Source organism: Mesocricetus auratus, unplaced genomic scaffold (genome assembly GCF_017639785.1).
Source record: "Mesocricetus auratus isolate SY011 unplaced genomic scaffold, BCM_Maur_2.0 Super-Scaffold_100013, whole genome shotgun sequence".
Lineage (NCBI taxonomy): Eukaryota > Metazoa > Chordata > Mammalia > Rodentia > Cricetidae > Mesocricetus > Mesocricetus auratus.
In genome coordinates this window covers 63,917,959-63,938,219 of record NW_024429196.1, presented here as the reverse complement: position 1 = coordinate 63,938,219, position 20,261 = coordinate 63,917,959, and the positions used below count along the sequence as shown (strand labels likewise).

Here is a 20,261-nt window from a genome sequence, read left to right as displayed (position 1 = left end):
TGGATGCTAGGAACCCTCAGGAGACAGACAAGAACAGCTACCTGGAGCTCAGGGCATGTGAAAGGAGATAATATTACTACTGTGTGGTCAAGGTGAGGCCATTTGGGATGAGAGCAGAGTTGAGGACTGTGAAATGAGCAATAGTCTGGGGTTGTTCTTTCTTTGGGACACACAGGTTTATGAGCATCCAGGACTGCTATATATCTGTGACTTCAACCAGAATTGATCTTGCTCTTTAGCAAGCAGTTGGAGGCATTTTGGGGGGTGTTAAAGGTTAGGTGACAGTTGGAGGCTGGTGCTGCCATCTAGCTGGTGGAGACCCCGGAGGCTGTTAATCATACTGCAGTGCTCAGGACCACTTTCACAAGAAAGAATGATATGGTCGGAAAGGCCAATAGTGCTAAGGAGAAACCCTGACACAGAGTCTTCTACTCTTAGGCACCACATGGCAGACAGGCTCAGTGGCTACTTCCTTCTACTAATGGGCCATTGCAGTCTCTAACTGCAACTCTATGGCTCTGTCTTCCTTCTCCATTATCTCCATTTACAAGTCAAATGGAACTATGTTGATGCTCTGAGATTGTTTTAAGACAGAGATATGAGACCACAATCTTAGCTCATTGCTGGGAGCACACTATATAGTCAACAAATGTCTACTGTTAGGATAAATTCATTTGTTAAACAATTGGCCTGAAGTCAGCTACAGCTATCCTCACACCATTAAAACCTTGGTATTCATGGCCAGAGCAACAGATTATCGAATTGCTTCCTCTATTTCTTAAAACAGTTAAAGGTCTTCAATGGAGAATTTAATTCAGGTTTTCTAAAGTTGATGAGGTCCACTTGAGCATAAATATGCTGAATAGATACACAATAGCTAGGTTTATACATGGACCAGAATTTTAGGCTCTCCCTCCCTTGCTCCTTGATGTTTGGCAAAGAGGGTTACATTTCAAGAAAGCCACCTAGGCAGGAAAATGAGGTGGTAATAACGGTGTAATGTGTATAGCTATGAAGCTGGATAGATGATATTTACTCTCTCTTATTACTGCTAAGGGAGTGGGGCCTTGAGAAGTCCCTCAGCTGCCCTGTGACCTAGGGTTCAGTTGGAAGCACACCTCCAGGCAGCCCTTGTGCACTGTTTTTATAGCATCATGCTTCCCCCACAACCATGGAAAATCTGCTCGCACATACTGGTGTACAGTGACGTGTCATCATCCTCATCCTCCTCTTCTTCCTCCTCCTCCCGAGCATACAGGCAGGATGAGTCTTCATAGTCAGATTCATGAGGCACATTTTCTTTATTGTCATCACATTCAATCACAACAGTTGGCACTTGTCTTATTTCCGGAAGTCCCATGGGTCCTGCTTTTGTGACACCGTCACTTGAGTGCAAACCAGAGCTGTGGTAAGAAGTGGAACAGGGGACTCGCTGCTCGGAGCTGCTTAAAGAGAAAACAAAGGAAATGCACCTTAGTCAACATGTCCTATGCAGACCTTGGGGCTGCTTTAAAATTCAGCTGTCCCACTCTCAGAGACAAAGATCCCCCAGGCAATGTGATCTGTTGCTCATCCTGTTGCTCATTCTATAACTTGTCCTTCTAGGGCAGTGCTTTCCTGATGGAGGCAGTAAAACTTTGGATGGATGGTGGTGCTAAATGCATAACAACTTCCAGCCACTGGATGGCACACTTTGAACCCGTTAAAGTGGGGCTCCTCTCCATCCTAACTGGGGAAAGGAAGAGATCTCAAGTGAGCTAGTAAGTGAGGCTCTAGTTTTTAAAATCTATGTAAAGCAGTGACAGGAACTGAGAGTGGAAAATATTTTGAAATGCTCTGGATGGAGATACAGAGGGAGAGGAGAGCTGGGATGAATATAAGGCTGAACCCTGAGCTTGGACATCAAGGATGACATGGCCTCGGGCCACCTAGAGGAAGGTCTTTCCCAAGGATGGTTCAGTAGGCAGTCACAGGTAACATTAGCCTAATTTCCTGCCCCACCCTCTTGGCCAGTTTTCTAAGAATGATGCTCTCGAAAGCAATGCAGGTTTAATAGATTTTTAATTAAAAAGACACCTAGAGCATCTACTATTAGACAATTGGAAAATGCACATCATTACAATTTCCTAATAGAGTCTGCATGAAGATCTCATAGCAACTAAGAGTATTTCTGTGTGAAGTCCAGCAAAATAATGGGAATATGGCAGTTGAAATATGCCATTGTTCCTCTCTTCCCATTTTCTCTCCCTTCCTCCTCCTTATCTGGGGTTGGGAACTGAGCCCCAGCCTTATATATGCTACTCAAGTACTCTGCCATTGGCATGGATCCCTGGCTCAGGTAAAATTTTTACTCCTTTTCTGTGTCATCAAAAATACAACTTGTACACACCTTTAAAGATTTCTGAATATGGGAATCTCAATATATTTTTATATCAAAAGTATCTGACATTCATAAGCAAATGGATTGTAAAGGTATATTATATATCAAAGCTTTACAGTAAAATCTTTTCTCCTAAAGGAATCTTATGTGCTGTAAGAAAACACGAGTTGCCTTTGAAGCTTTCAATTAGGTTTTAAGTTATTGCTGAGTCTAATTTAAATTCAATTAACTTTTCTTCCTTTCACTGTTTCCAAAGGGTTGCTTTTCTCTTTGTATTTTCCACATAACTCTTCAATGACACAAATTGGAAATCCAGTTAACACCAGATGAGCTATGATGTTCAAGGCAATGAACTAAATCAATTTAAAACAACAATTACTGAATAGGACAAAATCATGTATTTACTAAAAAATGTAGTGTCTTATTAGAGATTAGTAGTTTGAGATGGCCCATTTCCCAGTTAATTGCATAGAAGCAGCAATGGGAGCAGCAGGTAGGTAGAACACATGATAGATGGTCTCCAGGGTGACAAATACAATGTTTAACCATAAATTAGATGGAGTAGACACCTTACCGCTTTGCCCCTTCAAGGCAGCCCTTCCTACGGAGCAAAGATAGCAACTAAATCCCCACTGTGTCTGGATAGCTTTCTTGGGTATCATGGTGGTGGTGGTGGGGTGGCGGCAGAGACAAAAATATAATTCCATGGCTTGTGTTTTGTTCGACCCTTTCCTTCTCTCTACTTTCATAATCTAATTAGCATGGTTCCTAAAAGACACAGAGCTTAGGATAGGCATCTGGGAGTTAGGAAAGGGAAGCGAATAATAGATATTCTTATTTAGTGTGAAGAAATGTTAGAAGCTGGAAAACAAGAATGCCTGAAGGCAGGAAGGCACAAAGTGAATGTAAAGGGAAGAAGAGAGATAAGGGGAAAACGAGAGATAAGAAACTCAGCCTTATAGGCGGTGTGGCGGTTTGAATGAGGAAGGCCCTCCATAGGTCATATATTTGAATACTTGGTCCCTAGTTGGTAGAGCTGTTTGGAAGGATTAGGAGGCGTGGCCTTATCTGGGAAGGTGTGTCACTGGGGATGGGCTTTGAGGTTTCAAAAGTTCACACCATTCCCATGTAGCTCCCTCTCTGCCTCCAACTTGCGGATAACGATATGAGCTCTCAGCTATTGTTCCAGTGCCATGCTTGCCTGCCCATTTGCCTGCTTGCTCGCTGCTATGGCTCCTGCCATGGTGGTCATAGACCATAACCCTGTGGAACCGTAAGTCTCAACTCTAAGCTGCCCTGCAGGAAAGATGTTATGGTGGTGATCCTCGTTTTAAGAAGCAGGAAACAGAAGCTCTGAGAAGACAATTAACTGACCTATAAACAGAAATAACGAGGGAAGAGGAGAATTCGAACTCACTCTATAACAATATTCTGTATGTAAAAACTGAACTGTGATGCTTACAGGAATGTAAAGCCTGAACAGTTGACTGACTAGCTGTGCCCATGGAAGGGGGAAGACACACCATGCCTTATCAGCAACATGTGTAAAGCGTGGTATTGTGGCATTGCTACTCACTAATTGCTTTTGAGTGTCCTACCCTTGCTATGGCAGCACCGTGTTGTTATCTGGCAAGATTACACTCCAGATCCTTCCAGTCCAGTTACAAAAAAAAAAATCACACACACACAATCTCAGAACATTTGAAGTAAGTTTGTGACTGTGCGTTGGGCTCATTCATAACTCTCCTTGGCCTCATGTAGTTTCAGGTCACAGGCTGGATATAAAATGTCTTACTAATCAGGGAAGTAATAGATCGGGCCACTGTTGGGGCACCAAGGTCAATGACTCATATTGGACAATGGGCTCAGAAAGTCAGGATTTGTCCATTCACCCACTGCCATGGATGGTTACAATAGTTCCTATTCTTGCTTTCCTGAGCAAGTATCTCACAAGAAGCAACACAAGGGAGGAAGGAACTACTTTGGCTTACAATTTTAGAAGAGTATAACCCATCGAAGTGAAGTGGGCATGGCCACACCCATCACATCGAGGAAGGTGTGGCCACATGGGCATGAGAGTGTTGTTCATATTTAGAACATGTTAAGTGCATTTTGTAGACATGATAGATATTTTAATAATTATATATTTAATCAGACACTAAACTTTTATAAAAGGTTATCTAAATTTATTTTAGGAACCACCAGTGACAAAGATATTATTTTCCTTAATGGTGAACCTTGCCAGGCTTTTTCAACATTGGTATACTTAGCATTTAGAATAAGATAATTCTTTGCATTTGGGAACTGTTCTGAGCATTGTGGAAGATCTAGTACTGCCTCTGGCTTCTACCCACTAGACCGTGTGGAGTCTTAAGAGGATAAAAAAGGAAGTGTGTTCCAAAGAGTGTGTGCACTTCAATTACTGTGCTTGCTTTAGTAGGAATCCTGCCTGCTTCCAATGCTTGGCTGGTTTTTGATTTTCTTGGTAACTATTGTCCAGAAAGATTTTTCAGGCTAAAAAGAACAAAACCATCCGAGTGGTGGTATATGCTTATAAACCCAGTACACAGGAGGGTGAAACCTGCCTGGGCTTCAGAGAAAGGAAAGAGAGAGAGAGAGAGAGAGAGAGAGAGAGAGAGAGAGAGAGAGAGAGAGAGAGAGAGAGAGAGAGAGAGAGAGAGAGAGAGGAAAGAGAGAGCAGAGAGAAGAGATCCCAGCACACACTTGCACACATACTCATACACACAAATAACACACTTACAAACACACACACACCTCTGCACCTCCCCACCACTCACACGCACTAACACACCCCTAATGGATCTATTATAATGATGAGTTTTTGTTAACCTGCTGGTGTTTTCCAAGACAGTCCGTCTACAAACATCAGTATATAAAAAGCACCAGTATCACCCCCTGACTTTGCAGCATGAAGTCAGAAAGCATCTATCCATTTGACTGAGGAGGAATTGTGGACCAGGAGGTCCACCCAGTTATTGGCCCACAACTTCTTGGATCCACATCCTTCCTTCTAGTACCACACCTACTGCTCACACAGTCAAGCATGAGCTAAGACAGTTCCAGAAACTTAGAGACAAAGTTAGGGATGAATACCACGACTGATTTTAGCATGAGAAATGGAGAGTGCCGGGAAGGGGTAGGCTATGGATCAGCCTGTGTATTTATTGTATATGACATTGCTCATCACGTATCAAATCTCGGTTTCAGAAATATGGATCATTGGCCCCCAAAAGGACAGAGGACAGGCAGAAAAACGAATTCAATAAAACCCATTACAACTTCTGGAAAAGGGAACTCAAAATACACTTTTTACTCAGGAAGGCTGAGTAGCCTAGCCTATTTAGGGAACAGCACAGCTTCCTGCTGACTAAAGTCCAAGGGAAAACAAATGCTATAATGGTGTGTTTCTTAGCAGCTAATCCTGGACCACCATACAATATGCATTCGCTCTCTTAAAACGAAGCTGACGAACTGTTTCCTAGGGCTTCAGCGGCTATTTCTGTCATTTTCAGCCTTAGGCTCTGCAATTTGTAGCATAATTTCTCACACGTTTTTGGTCTCTGAGAGGAAGAGGACTGATTACTCTCGCCCCTTTGAAGACGCTTTGTAATTCATGTGGATGAAATTACAGCTCATTCCTGCTAGACCTTAGCTTCATTTTCCATGTCATGTTTGTGGCCAATACATTTTCTCTATCCTTTGAGGGAGATGAATGTCTTCTTGGTCCGTTTTAATCACAGATGAATGCCAGAAAGCAACATCCCTTTATTACATGTTTTTCTTTAAGAGTGATGCTACAGTTATCCTCAAAAACTTTTAGGGAGATGAAGGCTTTAAAGTAGTGATTTTTTGATGTGTGTGAACATGTATTTGTGCAGGTACATGTGTGTGCATGTGGGTCTGTAGAAGGCATAACCTTAGCTGCTGTTCCTCAAGAGCCATTCAGCTTGCTTTTTGTTTTGAGGCAGAGTCTCTCTGCGGCCTGTGGCTCACCAAATAAGCCAGGATGACTGCTTAGCAAGTCCCAGGGATTTGCCTGTCTCCACATTCCCAGCACTGGAATTATAAGCATGGACTATGCCCACCCTACGTTTTGTCATTTGAATTCAGGTTCTCATGACTGCAAGACCAAGCTATCTTCTCAGCCTATGACAGTGAGTTTTAATTTCACAGCTTGCCCTCAATTCTGTATGCAGTGTCAGAGATGTTCATTAGCTAGTAATTCCCACCCTCATGGATGGTAGGTTACAGAGTTTTCAACCCACCAGTCTACTGCCATTCGATGGAGACAATGGAATGTTTGGAAGCACTCTCAAAAGGGAACCCGCTGATGAGTAACCCAACAGCTTGCTGATATTTCCACACTAATTTCTTTATGAATTACTAAAAATAGGGTTAATAGTTTAGTTCTTTCCAGTACCAAATATGAATGGCTAGTTTCTAAATTTTCAGAGGCTAGAGACTTAAAAACACATGACCATTTGAGTGGCAGGAAAATGAATATCTAAGGGGGCATCATTGTGTTCTTTTATCATTTTTGCAGGTGTTTTGGTGTGGTATATGTCCATGTTCTCGTGTGTGTGTGTATGTGTGTGTGTGTGTGTGTGTGCATGAGTGCGTGCGTGCATGCATGGATACGTATGCACATACATATGGAAGACAGAGACTGACATTGGGTATCTTCCTTTCTCTTAACTTTATTGTTTTTAATTTTTTTTGAGACAGGGTTTCTCTATGTAATAGCCCTTGCTGTCCAAGAACTCACTTTGTGGACCAGGCTGACCTCAAACTCACAGAGATTCACCTGCTTCTGCCTCCCTAGTGCTGAGATTAAAGGTGTGTGCCTCCATACCTGGCTTGATTTTATTTTTTGAGACAAGGTCTCTTACTAAACCCAGGGATCTTTCTATTTCCTGTTTGGCCCCAGTGCTGGGGTTACAGACATGCACTGTGGCATCTAGCTTTTATGTGGGTTCTGAGATCCGAACTCAGACTTCACACTTGATTGGCAAGCACTTCAGCAACCAAGTCAACTCCCAATCCCTGTCATTTCCCTTTTTTTTTCAGGCAGCATTTCACTCTACAGCACAGGGTGGCCTCAAACTTGGAATCCTCTTGCATGAACCTCCCTGCTGTTAAGATTACAGGTTTTTGCCACCATGCCCAGATTTATCCTGTATTCTTTTTATCCTACTTGATTGACAGCTGAATTTTCCAAACTTGTTTAAATGGGAATCTTGGTGGAGGTGTACAAGGAAAAAAGGATGCAGCTTTTGCTTTCCCAGGAGGACACAATGAAGAGAGCTCTGCACATGGGCCTCTCACTAAAATAGGACCATTTTACACTCAAGCTTTTCAAATGCCTCTACACTGAGTATTTAGTTTGTGAACACCAGGTTTCTATTTTTGGCAAACTCTCTTTTTGTCCATTGATTTTCACAAACGAAGTTTCTCTGGCTGTTCTAGCTTCTAGGGAAACCCCAAGGACAAATCAAGTCATTGTCCTTGTGAGCTTAATTGCTAGTGAAAAACCAGATGACAAACCAATACATAATTAACATGTAGTGTAGGGATGGGACACTGAAGGAAAATAGGGCAGAGTAGTGGGAGGAGATTGATGGTGACAATATCTTATCACCTAAGCTAAATCACACAGCTTGGTAATGGTAGGTGATCTCTCTTCCATTTCTAGCCTGCTCTCTCTCTACACCTAGTCACCCACAACCATGTGCTATACCCATCCAAATCATCCAAAAACAGTTGTAGCACCCAAGTCTAGAATTCAAGCCTACCTGTATGTTTCCTAATTAATTCTCATTCTAGTGCTCTTCACAGAAAATGCATTTCAAAAGAATAGGTGGAATGTAGGGTCATCTGCTATTCTTGCTTTTTATTAGAGTCCACTGTTATGAATTTGTTGTGTAAATTGCATCTTGTACCCAGTACACTTGTAGGAGAGAAAATTCAGACTGGGCATTAGGGATAATAATAGGCTTCTTTGGCTTTCTGGGAGAAGGTAGATACATGGTTAGTGGAAAAAACTCTAGGCCTGGGGTGAGAAGATCCAGGATCATATCCCTACTGTGATCATATGTTGTCTTCATCTATGGAAACCAAGATAGTAATTATACCCTTCTGAGCCCTGAAAGCTTTGAAAAATATTTATTTACGTGTGTGTGTGTGTGTGTGTGTGTGTGTGTGTGTGTGTGGTGTGTATACATGCCACTGTGCCTGTGTGGAAGCCAGAGGACAACTTTTAGGAGTTGGTTCTCTCCTTCTGATATGTGGTGGACCCCAGGGATTGAACTCAGGCCATTAGGCTTGGCAGCAAATATCTTTACCTACCAAGGCATTTCACTGCTGCAGTCTGCATGTTTTAGAGAAGATGAAATGAGACTTCAAACACTGATGACGTGTTTTTCTGAGACACCTATGATAGCTGTGAGGTTGTTTGAAAGATACTCCCATGACACCTCCTTAGCACACTTAAGTAGCATCATGAAAATGTTTCACATCTGGAGCTCCTCAGATGATGGGGAGTAGCGATCCACTTTTTCGTCTGGGAGACTAAGGCCTAAGGTACCCGTATAAACACCACCTGAGTTTTAGAGACCTGATGGTGAGAGTATGTCCTACTGTCTAAGTCAGTAATGCTTGTTTCCTTCCAGTTCTGTGACTTTGGACAAATACCTGGGTGTTTTCCACTCTGATATGGGAAAAATCATGATTTTATCTATCCCTTAGTGGTGTTCTATAGCAGAGACAAGCTTATTTAAACGTGTTAAGTTTTATCGTTACCTTCAATAGCCCAGAGACAACTGACAAAGGCCCCATCTAGGAAGGATCAGTCGGATGCTTCATGCATATCTGGCCAGTAGGAAGAGGGCCAGGTAGCACAAACCATGAGCACTAATGTCTATTTGATTCAGAAATAGCCAAGTACTTAAAAATCAAATAGTTCAGATGTGAATGATTTAAGGTAGATCTTATGGCTTTTACCTGTTTACCCTCAGAGAGGTTAGTGAGCAAGACTCTGGAAACCATGGTGACACTTTGTGTGACATGTATTAATGGACAACCGCTCCAGAACTAGAGAGGGGGTGCAAATAGCTCACTAGATAGAACCCAGTATGAGTGTCTATGTAGCTCCCAGAATGCCAGTCTGAGACACTGCAAATCAGGAGTCTACACAGTAGAACCTGGGTGATTCTTCGTCATGCAGCAGTCACTGCAAATTTCTGGGTGTTATACTGATGTTGCTTTAGAAGAGGTTCATACAGTACCAGCCTGAGAAAGCCACTGTGGGTACTCTGGGACACCTGGGTGGTTCCCAACCCAGAGCCATCTTGTTCCTCAGAGGACAGCTTCCAATGTCCAGAGGGAGTTTTGGTTTCACAGCTAGAAGAAATGTTGCTGTGTTCATAGGTGTCATCTTACTTCAATTTTTGCCACCTGGCTGGCTGACTTGCCCTCTATGCAGGGAGGGGAAGTCTTGCTCACAATGAGATCAACTTGCACTGAGACTATATTACACACCTTGGAATAGAAGTTAAAGCTTAAAAAACACTATGTGTGTGATGGGGGAAGGCCTGTGTGTATGTCAATAAAGCACTGTTGGCCAATAGGGAACCAAGATAGGTGGGACTAGGAGTCCAGGAGGACTCTGGGAAGGAGAAACACAGAAGTCGAGATGTAACTGCCATGGGGTAGGAAGCCCGGAAACCTCTCTGGTAAGAGAAATACTTAGATTAATAATTATGGGATAAATACTTAAGTCAGAACTAGCCAGTAAGAAACAAGCAAGGCCAACAGCTTCATAATTAATATAGCCTCCTGTGTGTTTATTTGGGACTGATGCGGCTCTGGAACCAGGCTGGTGGGAAGGCTTCTCTTTACATAATGGTTGTCAGGAGCGGAATCATGAATTTCCCCGCAGGATGACAAAAGCTTTAAAGGAAATTTAAAAACAAAAGAATGGAGAAAAGCATGGGTTTTTGGTAGCCACATTTTTCTCACGTGGGCTCTGTTTTGCTAGGGACAAGCAGAGACTCACGTGGCTTGCTTAAGGGAGTCTTCCTGACTCAGCATAAAAAAAAACAAAACAGCAAGGTTCTGTTAAGGGGCTCTTATAACAATTGAAAGGTGTGTACATATAGCTGGAAGTGAAGTGGCAGTGACCACATCTCTGAGCAGGCAGCTTTTGCTGGATATCAGCGTAGACTAAGACAGTGAACTGGAGTCACGCTTATGCCCGCCATCTTGGAAAAAATGGCAGTTTAAACAGCCGTGGTTTTAACAGATAAGACACGTGGCTAGAAAAACATAAAGATTTACAGTAAAGTCAGACATGGATGAAGAAAAACGTCTAAAAGTTTACAGTGTGTTTAAAAATATACGTAAGACTGAGAGAGAAAAAGAAACGGCATGGTGGTAAATAGAGAATCCGGCTGTGGTGGCGCAAGCCAGTAGGATTTGCTGCAGAGGCAGAGGCAGGTGGATTTCCAAAGAGAAACCCTGTCTCAGAGAAAAATAAATAAAAGTAAAAGAAATATAATAATAATAATAGATAAATAAGCCACGTAAAGATGAAAAATACACAGAAAGTCTGGATACTGTACGCTATTGTGTTTTTCAGTTTTTTGATTGCTAAGGAAGGAACAACTGCTAAAGTTCACTTGATTATGAATGCTGCTGAATTAATTCAACTTATATCTTTTGAAAATGCCATGACTTCAAAATTTAAGTATAAGGATATGTTACTTTGGAAAAGAGTTTTTGTTTATGTTTCTACAGAAAACGAAAAGCTGAGGATTCCTTCCAGGCTTCTGTGGTTTGATGAACCAAGACCCCCGGAAACAGTGGGCCAGGTGTTCCAACAACTGGAACAGCTAAGATGATGCAGTCTTACAGACCCTGAAACTAAGGACTTATACAGGTTTCTGAGTTTCTGTCATGATCCCAATGGTATGAACAGCGCCCCCTTCCAGCACGAAGCAGTTTGGAATGAGCGATGTCCTAATTCCCATCTTGTTTATAAGTCTTTGTTTTCATTTAAATGGGGTTGTTTATAATTAGCTAGTGATCACAGCCAATCTCTTCTTAATGGTAAAAAGGGGAATTATGGTATAGGTATGGTTTTTCATTTATTGATACAAATTCAAGGTCAATTTTGTGATATATATATTTCTCCTCTTGAATAAGTACTGTGCTTATACTGTTCTTTTAAAATATAATGCATAATTAAATACAGACTATAGATAGTTACTTATAATAGTCAGAACTTATAGTTAGGTAAGTTAGGTTTTCTAGTTATACAGAGATATATTTGAGACAGATAGTCTTCAAACCTTTCAAAGACCTTCAGAAAATGGCATTTAAAATGGTTTAGGGTTTTTCTTGACAATGAGAAATGTCTGCTCCTGGCAGCACCAATTACGTCTGAGAGGAAGATGGGCATGGAAGAAACTTGTTATGGATTTTGCCTTCAATGTGGCAAGATTAGCCATTAGGGCAAGAAACTGCTCTTGCCTGGACTGCTTGACTGTTGCTGTATAAACTGGACATGCAGGACCCACAGGAAAGTGACTACTAAACTCAAACAGTCCTTCAGGGTTCCTGATGCATGGAAGAGTCTACGAGACTTTCTGCAGGACACAGAAAAATGACTGACAGACTGCTGATGCAGATGGATAGTTTGAAATTTCCTGCTTTGCTGAGAAGTCTTCCAGACACATTGTGGCCTATGGGCTGAAGATGGATGCCCCGACAATACAGAGGAACTTCAGGTGACTGTACAGGTAGCAAGATGTCTGTCAATTCTAGTGTTTATATATTATCCTTCTGTGGTCTTTGATGGAGTTGAAGACAGATAATTATAGATTTCCTTAGTTATGATAAAAGATAAGCTACATATAGAACTTTGGACTCACAAGGATGGATGGATGATATTTTCTTTAAATCTTACTGAATGTTGATAGACAAAGTATTGTAACTGTGTTCTTGCTTGATAGCTGTTCTGTTATATATAATTTGACTATGTTAAAGTTAAGACCTTTCTTTTTGTTTAGACAGAAAAGAGGAGAGTGTGAGTAGCACTTAAGGATAAGTCTATACCTTGAGATTAAAGAACTAACCTGAAATAGGAGGTTGGTAAATCTGGCTTCCAACAAATAGGGGCAAATGTTGAGCCATAAATGTATGAGATTTTGAAGTTCTCTTTTATGGACAAGGAAGACTTTCCTCCAGAAATACATTGCATGATGCCCTTTCCTCTGCTACAAACAAAATACAACCTCAAATCCATACCAGTTTATCAATGAGTCACAGTAAGACCTTGGGGATTTCATTCTGTTAAGGCAACAAGTCATGTCTGCTATTTGCAGAGCACCCAGATTTGAGGGTGAAACATTACAACTGTAAGCCAATGCAGCCAATATAAATGCCATACTGGTAAGGGCGAGAGAAACTGGGTCTGCTAAGGCCAGGACAAAATATTATCCTTTAGAATTTCCTGTGACCTTGAGACAACATGAAGGAAAGTAACTAATACCATCAAACGGATCGCCCTAGGGTTATAAATTGAAGTGGGTTTTTTGAAAGGTTCAAGAATAATCTTGAGATCATATAATTTTAGAGATTGAAGAGATTTTGGGGGGATATGCTGTAGAGTTCAATTTCTTGTGTTCAATTTAAACAGGATTCCTTTTTCATTATTCTTAACAAGCAACAATTTCATCCTTAGCTAACATGAAAAAACAAAAAGGGGTTGTATAAACAAATGTTATGTGCCTATATTTATCAATATTTCAAACAAAATACCGTGTCTTTTGAGACAAACTTCCCTGTAGACCAGGCTATCCTGGAACTTCCTAGGAAGAGGATGACCTTGAACCGACACCCTTTTGGTTCCACTTCTGAGGGCAATTACAAACTCTTCCCAGGTTCAGGTAGTGCAGGGGAGTGAGCCCAGGCCTTTGTTGATACTGGGCAAGCACTCTACCCACAGAGTTAGGTCCCTAGCGCATGTTTTATTTCTGTGTATCTGTCACAATGATTGGCATTTAGTGCTCAATAGGTACTGCCAGGAATTGCAGATTATAGGTCCTTTCTAGGGTAGTTTGACCATGCTCATTCTGCACTGTCTGTGTGAAGACATTTACCTCATATTGAGCTGATGTAGAGCCATTCTGTTTCTAATAACTTTCATGTCAGTATTAATAACTAACTCCAATATATGGAGTAATTGATCGGGATAGGCCCTTAGCTTATTATGACCTGTATGGCTTTTCTCTGTGTAGGTACACTAGTAAAGCTGTTGGAACTGTTGCTGGCAGATACTTTGTTGTTTTGTTGGTGGTGTTCATCCTTTCTCCTCTTTCTTTCTCCCCTCCCCCAGACAGATTTCACTGTGTGGTATAGGCTGGATTCGAAGTTGTAATCTTCTTGCTCTGTCTCCTGAGTTTGGGGTTTACAGGTGTGATAGCATCTCTCCTGTCCAACCTCTCTTGAAGTCTCTAAGTGCCCCCTCACCAAGGATGCTGAGGTTCTTCTATCCTCACTCTTGTTCTTGTAGTCTAAAATCAATCTTCTAAAAACTCGGAGTGTTAACTGCTGGCTTAGCATTCTATCATATGGAAAGTCTCATTCACTCATTTGGAGAGCATGTACTGTTACTTCCTCTGAAATGACTAGAACGTTCTCTCCCATCATCTGGCCACACTTTAGCTGTCAGAGAAGACTACCCTGAGGTGCCCCTCCCATTAAACAGCTGGGAGTCCTATTATAAGCACGGCTCCCACTCTGTACCTATCACAGATGGGCTCACTCAGTCTGCCCTCCCAGGGATGCCAGGGTCTGCTGAGAGAAGGGACCCTTTCTGTTGTCTTTATTCTCTTCCCAGCACCAGACATGAAACCTGTTCCACAAAAGCTATTTGGCAAGGACTTGATGGATCTTCCCGTGGCTAGGGGCTATGATTACAATGGGTTCCCCCTCAATCCATGCACTAGAAACTTAAGGCCCAGTGCAGCCGTGCGGAGGAGAGGTGGTTAGATCACACAAACTCTGCTGTCACGAATAGACTGTCATTGTCAAGGTGGTAGGGTCCTTGTCACGAGAATACACTCATTATAAAGCGGATGTAATCCCGCTTCTCACCTTTGACCACTCTCTCCCTCTCATTTCCCACCGTGAGACGGCACAGAAAGGAGGGCCTTGATGGGTGCTGGCACTAGGATCTTGGGCTTTCAGCTTCTGAGGCTAGGAAAGAATGCGTCTGTGTTGTTTGGATCACCCAGCCTTTGATACTTTAATGGCAGCCCCTGCCAAACATGCACATGAACTGCTGAGTGGGCCACACTCTCTCTCTGAGAACCATGATGAATGGGGAGAAGGGGCGGGTGCTGGGGTAGGAGAGGACTGCAGCCCCATGGGTGAGGACAATAGACTATCTGGGAGAGGGAGGGCCAGGAGCAGGGGGCAGGGAGGCTGATGCAGACATCTCCACACCACAGCAGAGTGGAGAGGATTTGATGGCAGTCAGATGTGGGGCTTGCCAGGATGTCCCCAGGTTTCTGTGTGAGCAATGCTAGGTATGAACCCGCCTTTAATCAACGAAGAAAAGACTTCTTTAAAAGCACAGTCCCTTGAGGATCTTTCTAGAATCCCCTCATATCCCACTTCATTTTGCCAACAGGAAATGAGAGCACAGAGAGCATCAAATGGATTGACCTCAGAAAAAGTCAGTGGCTGGCTGAAATCGAAAGTCCAAGTTCTAGAATGAATGCCAATTAGACTGCAGAGCTTACTGTGGAGAATAAAAATAAAATAAAATAAAAAACCCTGAATAACATTTAAAATAGTAAAATGTCACCTTTCAAAAGGACATAAATCACATTTGGAGAGAAATAAAGACCATGTAATTTAAGGAAACTGGTGAGTACACACACACACACACACACACACACACACACACACAAACACACACACACACACAGAGCCTTCAACAAGATTGAATCAAATCCATTTGCAATGTGCCTTTTAGACGCACTGAAGAAAAATTTTATGTGCTATATAATTTTGCTTAATGCTCACTGCCATTTATTGGACATTTATGGTATGTTGCGTAATGATCTGACTGATTAGGACTGATTAAATCATTTGATCTTCACAAAGAGCCCTAATGAGGCTGGTCTGTTAATGTTATTCTTGTTTTGTGGATGAGGAGTGGAAGCCCATGGAGGCTATGTAACACACTTCAGGTCATATTGCTAATAAGCAGTGTGTCTGAGTTATGAGTCCTGATCCTGGAACATATTCACTTGACCATGAGGTGGGATAAATATGAACCCTTTTTTGGACTGTGGAAAATTACAGGCCATGCAAGTTTCTAGTTCCTTGTGCTCTATGTCCCTACCCCTAAACCTGGTGAGCCTACACTATAAATAAACTATGTGGCAGGGACAGATGGATAAAAATCTGAAAAGATTTAAGGTAATCTCAGAGGAACATGCACAAGATGTCAAAAGGTCTAGAGAAACCCTTATGTAGAGAGCACCATAGGTTTCTTGAAAGATTTCAAAGTGTTTCCCAGGAAAGAAGACCAGAGTTGAGGTAAAGACTGATGTCTTAAGGAAACAGCTACAGGAGAGAGTTAGGGGTGTGGGGAGTATGGAAGGACCCAGGCTTGAAAGTTTGCACCCTCAACCTACTATACAGGACACTGCTTTATAAATATGTTTGTGGAAATGACAATTCTTCTAAGATTCACTCTTAATGTGTATGCTGGGATCCAAGCCTAGGCCTTCTGCAAGAGCAGCCAGTGCTTGAAGCAATGATTCTTATTTTTTTATTTCTTTTAATTTCCAATCTGTCACAAATGAATTCAGAAAATACAATCAACTTATTTTTTTAAAAAATGAAGCCATTTAATAGTCAACAAACTAAAGATCCCATCTAATTTCTATAAAAGTGTTGAAAAGTGTGTCCTTAATTTCTGCAGTGTGGGTGTGAATGAGTAATGAGCACTTTGTGAGGTACCCTTTGGGTGGGTGGCATTGGGGAACTTCCTCAACTTTTCCTAGTTTCTTTACTCAGTCTCCCTAGTGATGGACATATCAGCAGTGTGTACGTGCGGCATGTTTCAAGGTGTCACTCAAGGTTATTGCTGTCCTCATTAACAACGCTGGTAGTTGGAATGAATGGCAAGGGAGCAAGTTAAATCTTGTTTTCCTTCGGCAACAATGGTGAGTATTATCAGAAAGCAATCACGTTGGAACTGTTAGAGGCAGCAGCTTCCCTCGGAGGTAGCTACTTCCCAACATACAGCACTTGGCATGGAGGCAGAATGGCATCCCATGGTAAACTTGTGTTTGCCTGTTGTAGTAGTATACTGAGCCTTCTAGACCACGATTTCCCCATCTGTACATCTCAGTAGACAGTCATCACTACCCTTGGTGATATACCCCCTCACCTCAGATGGAAACACACTCTCCCTGTCATTAGGGAACTTGGTCAAGCAGTGTGCCTCAGGGGCATGTTGAAAAATCCCAGACATCCCTTAGACACAGACAGTGTGGCAGTGGTCCTGGGGTCCCACTGTCACAACCAATGTCAGGGGTGAAGCTAGACCTCAGACCTGGGTGGGGGAGAGGATTCTGTGCAGGCCTCCCAGAAATGCATCTGGAGGCACTTTCTGGTGAAGGATGGATTATACTTTCACATACCAATGGCTCCCATGCCTATCGCTGGACTCCAGCACTCTGTTTCCTCCAGGGCAAATCTTTCCACTCTTCTCTCCTGCCTACCCCTGCCATCCCCTCCTGCCACCTCTCATCTCTTCCTGCTGCATTTAAATCACTTTCAATATCACAGGATAGTCATAAAACTAAAAGTCAGCCATATACTATGGAATATAAAATTATTCTCTCTCCATTTATCCACATCAGGGCGGGGAGGCCACCATTAATGATCACACATGCACATTATTTCTCAAAATGGCAATGTTTAGAGAAACAACATGGCCTATTGAGCATATGTATATGTTACTCCTGTGTATGTGTGTGTCTCTGTGTGTGTATGTATGCATGTGTGTGAGCAGGCCAGGATGTCATTCCTCAGACACCTCTTACTGCTTTCTGAGACAGGTTGTCGCTGGCCTGGAACTTGCAAAGTAAGCTAGGCTGGCTGGCCAGCAAGCCCCAGGGATCTACCTGTCTCTGCTTTCTCATCGCTGTACCATCTTGCCTGGCTTTTTTTTTTACATGGACTCTGGGGATTGAACTTGGGTCCTTATACTTGCAAAGCTACTCCTTGCCCACTCCATATTTTAAAGAAAGTAAACGTGATTACTCAGTAGTCTGGCAGTAGAAATATACTATTCCTCCATACCTCTTTTTTTGGCTGGGGTTGGGGGTTCAAGACAGGGTTTCTCTGTGTAGCTCTGGCTGTCCTGGAACTTGCTCTGTAGACCTCTAACACACAGAGATTTGCCTAGCTCTGCCTTTTGAATGCTAGGATTAAAGGCATGCCCTACCACCGTCCGGCTAACCTCTCTTAATCCTCAGATTTGACATGCCTTTACTCTCAAGCCCTTTTCTGCTCTTCAAAGCGAAAGGAATGAAGCATCACATGCTGTGATCCCCAGTCTGTCCCCCTCCTAAGCAACCCCCTTCCCGTTGTTACCTTTCCAGCCTCTGCATGGTCATAGCAAGTGTCTTGTTGAGCTCATCAATCATCCTGCAGCTGGAGGGGTGCATGGGCAAGGTGCCGGTGGAGGATGGGAGGTGCTGGCCGTGGCTGCCATGCTGCAGCTGGTACTGCATCTGGGATGGCAGGACAGTGTGGTGGTGCTGGGCCACGGCCTGCTGGCTGCTCTTCTGGGCTGCGTAGGATGCCAGGGAGAGCTCTGGCCCCCCAACAGGCATACAGATCAGGACTTTCTTTGGAGGTAGCGGAGGCGACAGTTTCACTGGCAGACAAGGCAATTTCACAGGGGCGCCAGGATCTGTGGCAGAAGGAGGGTGAGAAGCAGACGTGAGTTGGGGAGCATCAGATGAAACCCAGAACATCCTGTGTGTGCACCTTAGGACCACAGCCATGGAGACAGGCCCTTTGGATACAGCGCATCAACTTAAGGCCTCAGCAAAGTGTGATCAAAACATTTGCTAACTTGTTTCCTGGCCAGACTACCCTGGAACCTGGATAGGATGGGAGATGGGTCCCAGGGCCCATCAACCAAGGCTCCCCAGCAGGCCAGGTAGGATGGCATCAGGAAGGTGGGTGCCATGGAAACATGAGCTGGTAAGGAAACCTTTCACAGAGCCTGCCACAACGATTGCACATTCGCCAATGTTAAAGTAACACATGCTTTCAGTTGACAGGGTCAAACTTGCCTACACTTACACGGGACAGAAACCAATATTATGTTCAAGCCCTTCCTGACAAGTGACCATGCTGCCAACCTGTAACTTTGAGAATTCCACGTCCCCTCTCCCTACTATTGACATAAAAGGATAGTTTACCCCTGTTAGTGTAATTTGCAATTATTTAGTGCTGGAACTGGAAGGAGGTGTTCAGACTTACTGTGTAAGCATTTATGGGTATGAATGTGCATTTGTGGATGTGCATAGGTGTGTACACATGCGTTTTGAAATAAGAAAGGGGACCATGAGAAGGGAAAACACTTTGGGGATAGGAAGACATAAAAAGAGGGTAGTACAATATATAATATGTGACATATAAACAAAAGGGAGGCTGGGAGAAGGAGGGGTGGTAAGCCAGGAGCAAGGGAACTGGGGAGGGGAGTGAGAGAAAAAAGTCAACAAAAGCGAAGTGTATTTGAAAATCCTGTAGTTAAACCCATTACTATTATTCTAGTTTTTAAAAACTAAAACAAACACACAAACTCTACAGTAACCCCTGCCCTCCCAAGGGCTGGGGATGTGGCTCACTGGTTCTGGGTTCCATACCGAGAACAGCAAAACCAAACTGAGAACAAACACAGAAGGAAACACTGGAGAGTGTCACTTGTTTCACCACTGTGGCACTCGAGACAATGTATGCTGGAGGAAACCAAGCCCCTGGTTCTGTCACATTGTCATTAAAGCTCCCTAGAGAGTCCACATTAAGAGGTGTCGTAGTCAGACAGGCTTTCAGAGAGCATCCTGGGAGAGATCCTGTAGTTCTCTTGCCTAGCAGTCTCTGAATTCACCTGGCCCCGTAGGGGGTTGGGCTTGTCTTGTCTAGGAGAGACACATTCAGAGGGTGTGCTGCGGAGGGGTGCAGGGTCTTCTCGTCTTTGGAGTCCTCAATATCTCTCCATCTGATGTTTGTGTCCTTCTGTCTAGCTCATGATAGGGCTCAAACAGGTCTAATCTGCCCCTCAGTTTAAAACTCACTCAATACCTCCTGCTGGCTTGGTCCCCATCTTCAGGCCCACGCTTTGAGTAGTCTGCTGTGACCCCTGCTGTGGGAACGCATGCTTCCCACGTGGTACCCGGAGAGCCGAGTTACTTCTGTGACACTTACCACTTTCCCTCAACAGCCGCCACTCACGTAGTATTCCACAAATTCAGGTCTGCACCCTCAGTTTGCTCTGCCCAGTGGCTTTTGTGTTCACTCATGATCTCATTGGAAGCTGCTGAGGTCTCCCCAGCCTCCTCTGGGTTCCTTTCCCTCAGCACACCATAGTGTCTGCTGAGGAACAGGAAATAAGAGCTTATGGCTGCCCTCCTCTCCTGGGAACCCAGTGGTCTGTCCTCAGCACACCCCCTGTACATACCATCTACTCCCAACTTCTGATGTCCTTAACTGCCTGATTCCCATACCCTGAGCTTTGGTATATTTTGTTCCCATGGTTTGG

General features: G+C 43.3%; 1 protein-coding gene across 10 annotated transcripts in view; it reads right to left on the bottom strand.

Moving 5' to 3' along the window:
- The window catches only part of Phactr1 (phosphatase and actin regulator 1), a 463,994-nt gene that overhangs the window by 47,446 nt on the left and 396,287 nt on the right, over positions 1-20,261 (bottom strand). For 8 of the 10 annotated variants that reach the window (XM_013110659.3, XM_013110665.3, XM_013110661.3 and 5 more), the window contains 2 exons: positions 18,083-18,404; positions 1,195-1,445 (listed from right to left, as the gene is read on the bottom strand). In XM_013110659.3, the coding sequence (XP_012966113.1) occupies positions 1,195-1,445; positions 18,083-18,404 (573 nt within the window). The remainder of the gene's footprint in view (positions 1-1,194; positions 1,446-18,082; positions 18,405-20,261) is intronic. The other 2 variants (XM_013110663.3, XM_005066357.4) reach the window with 1 other exon arrangement.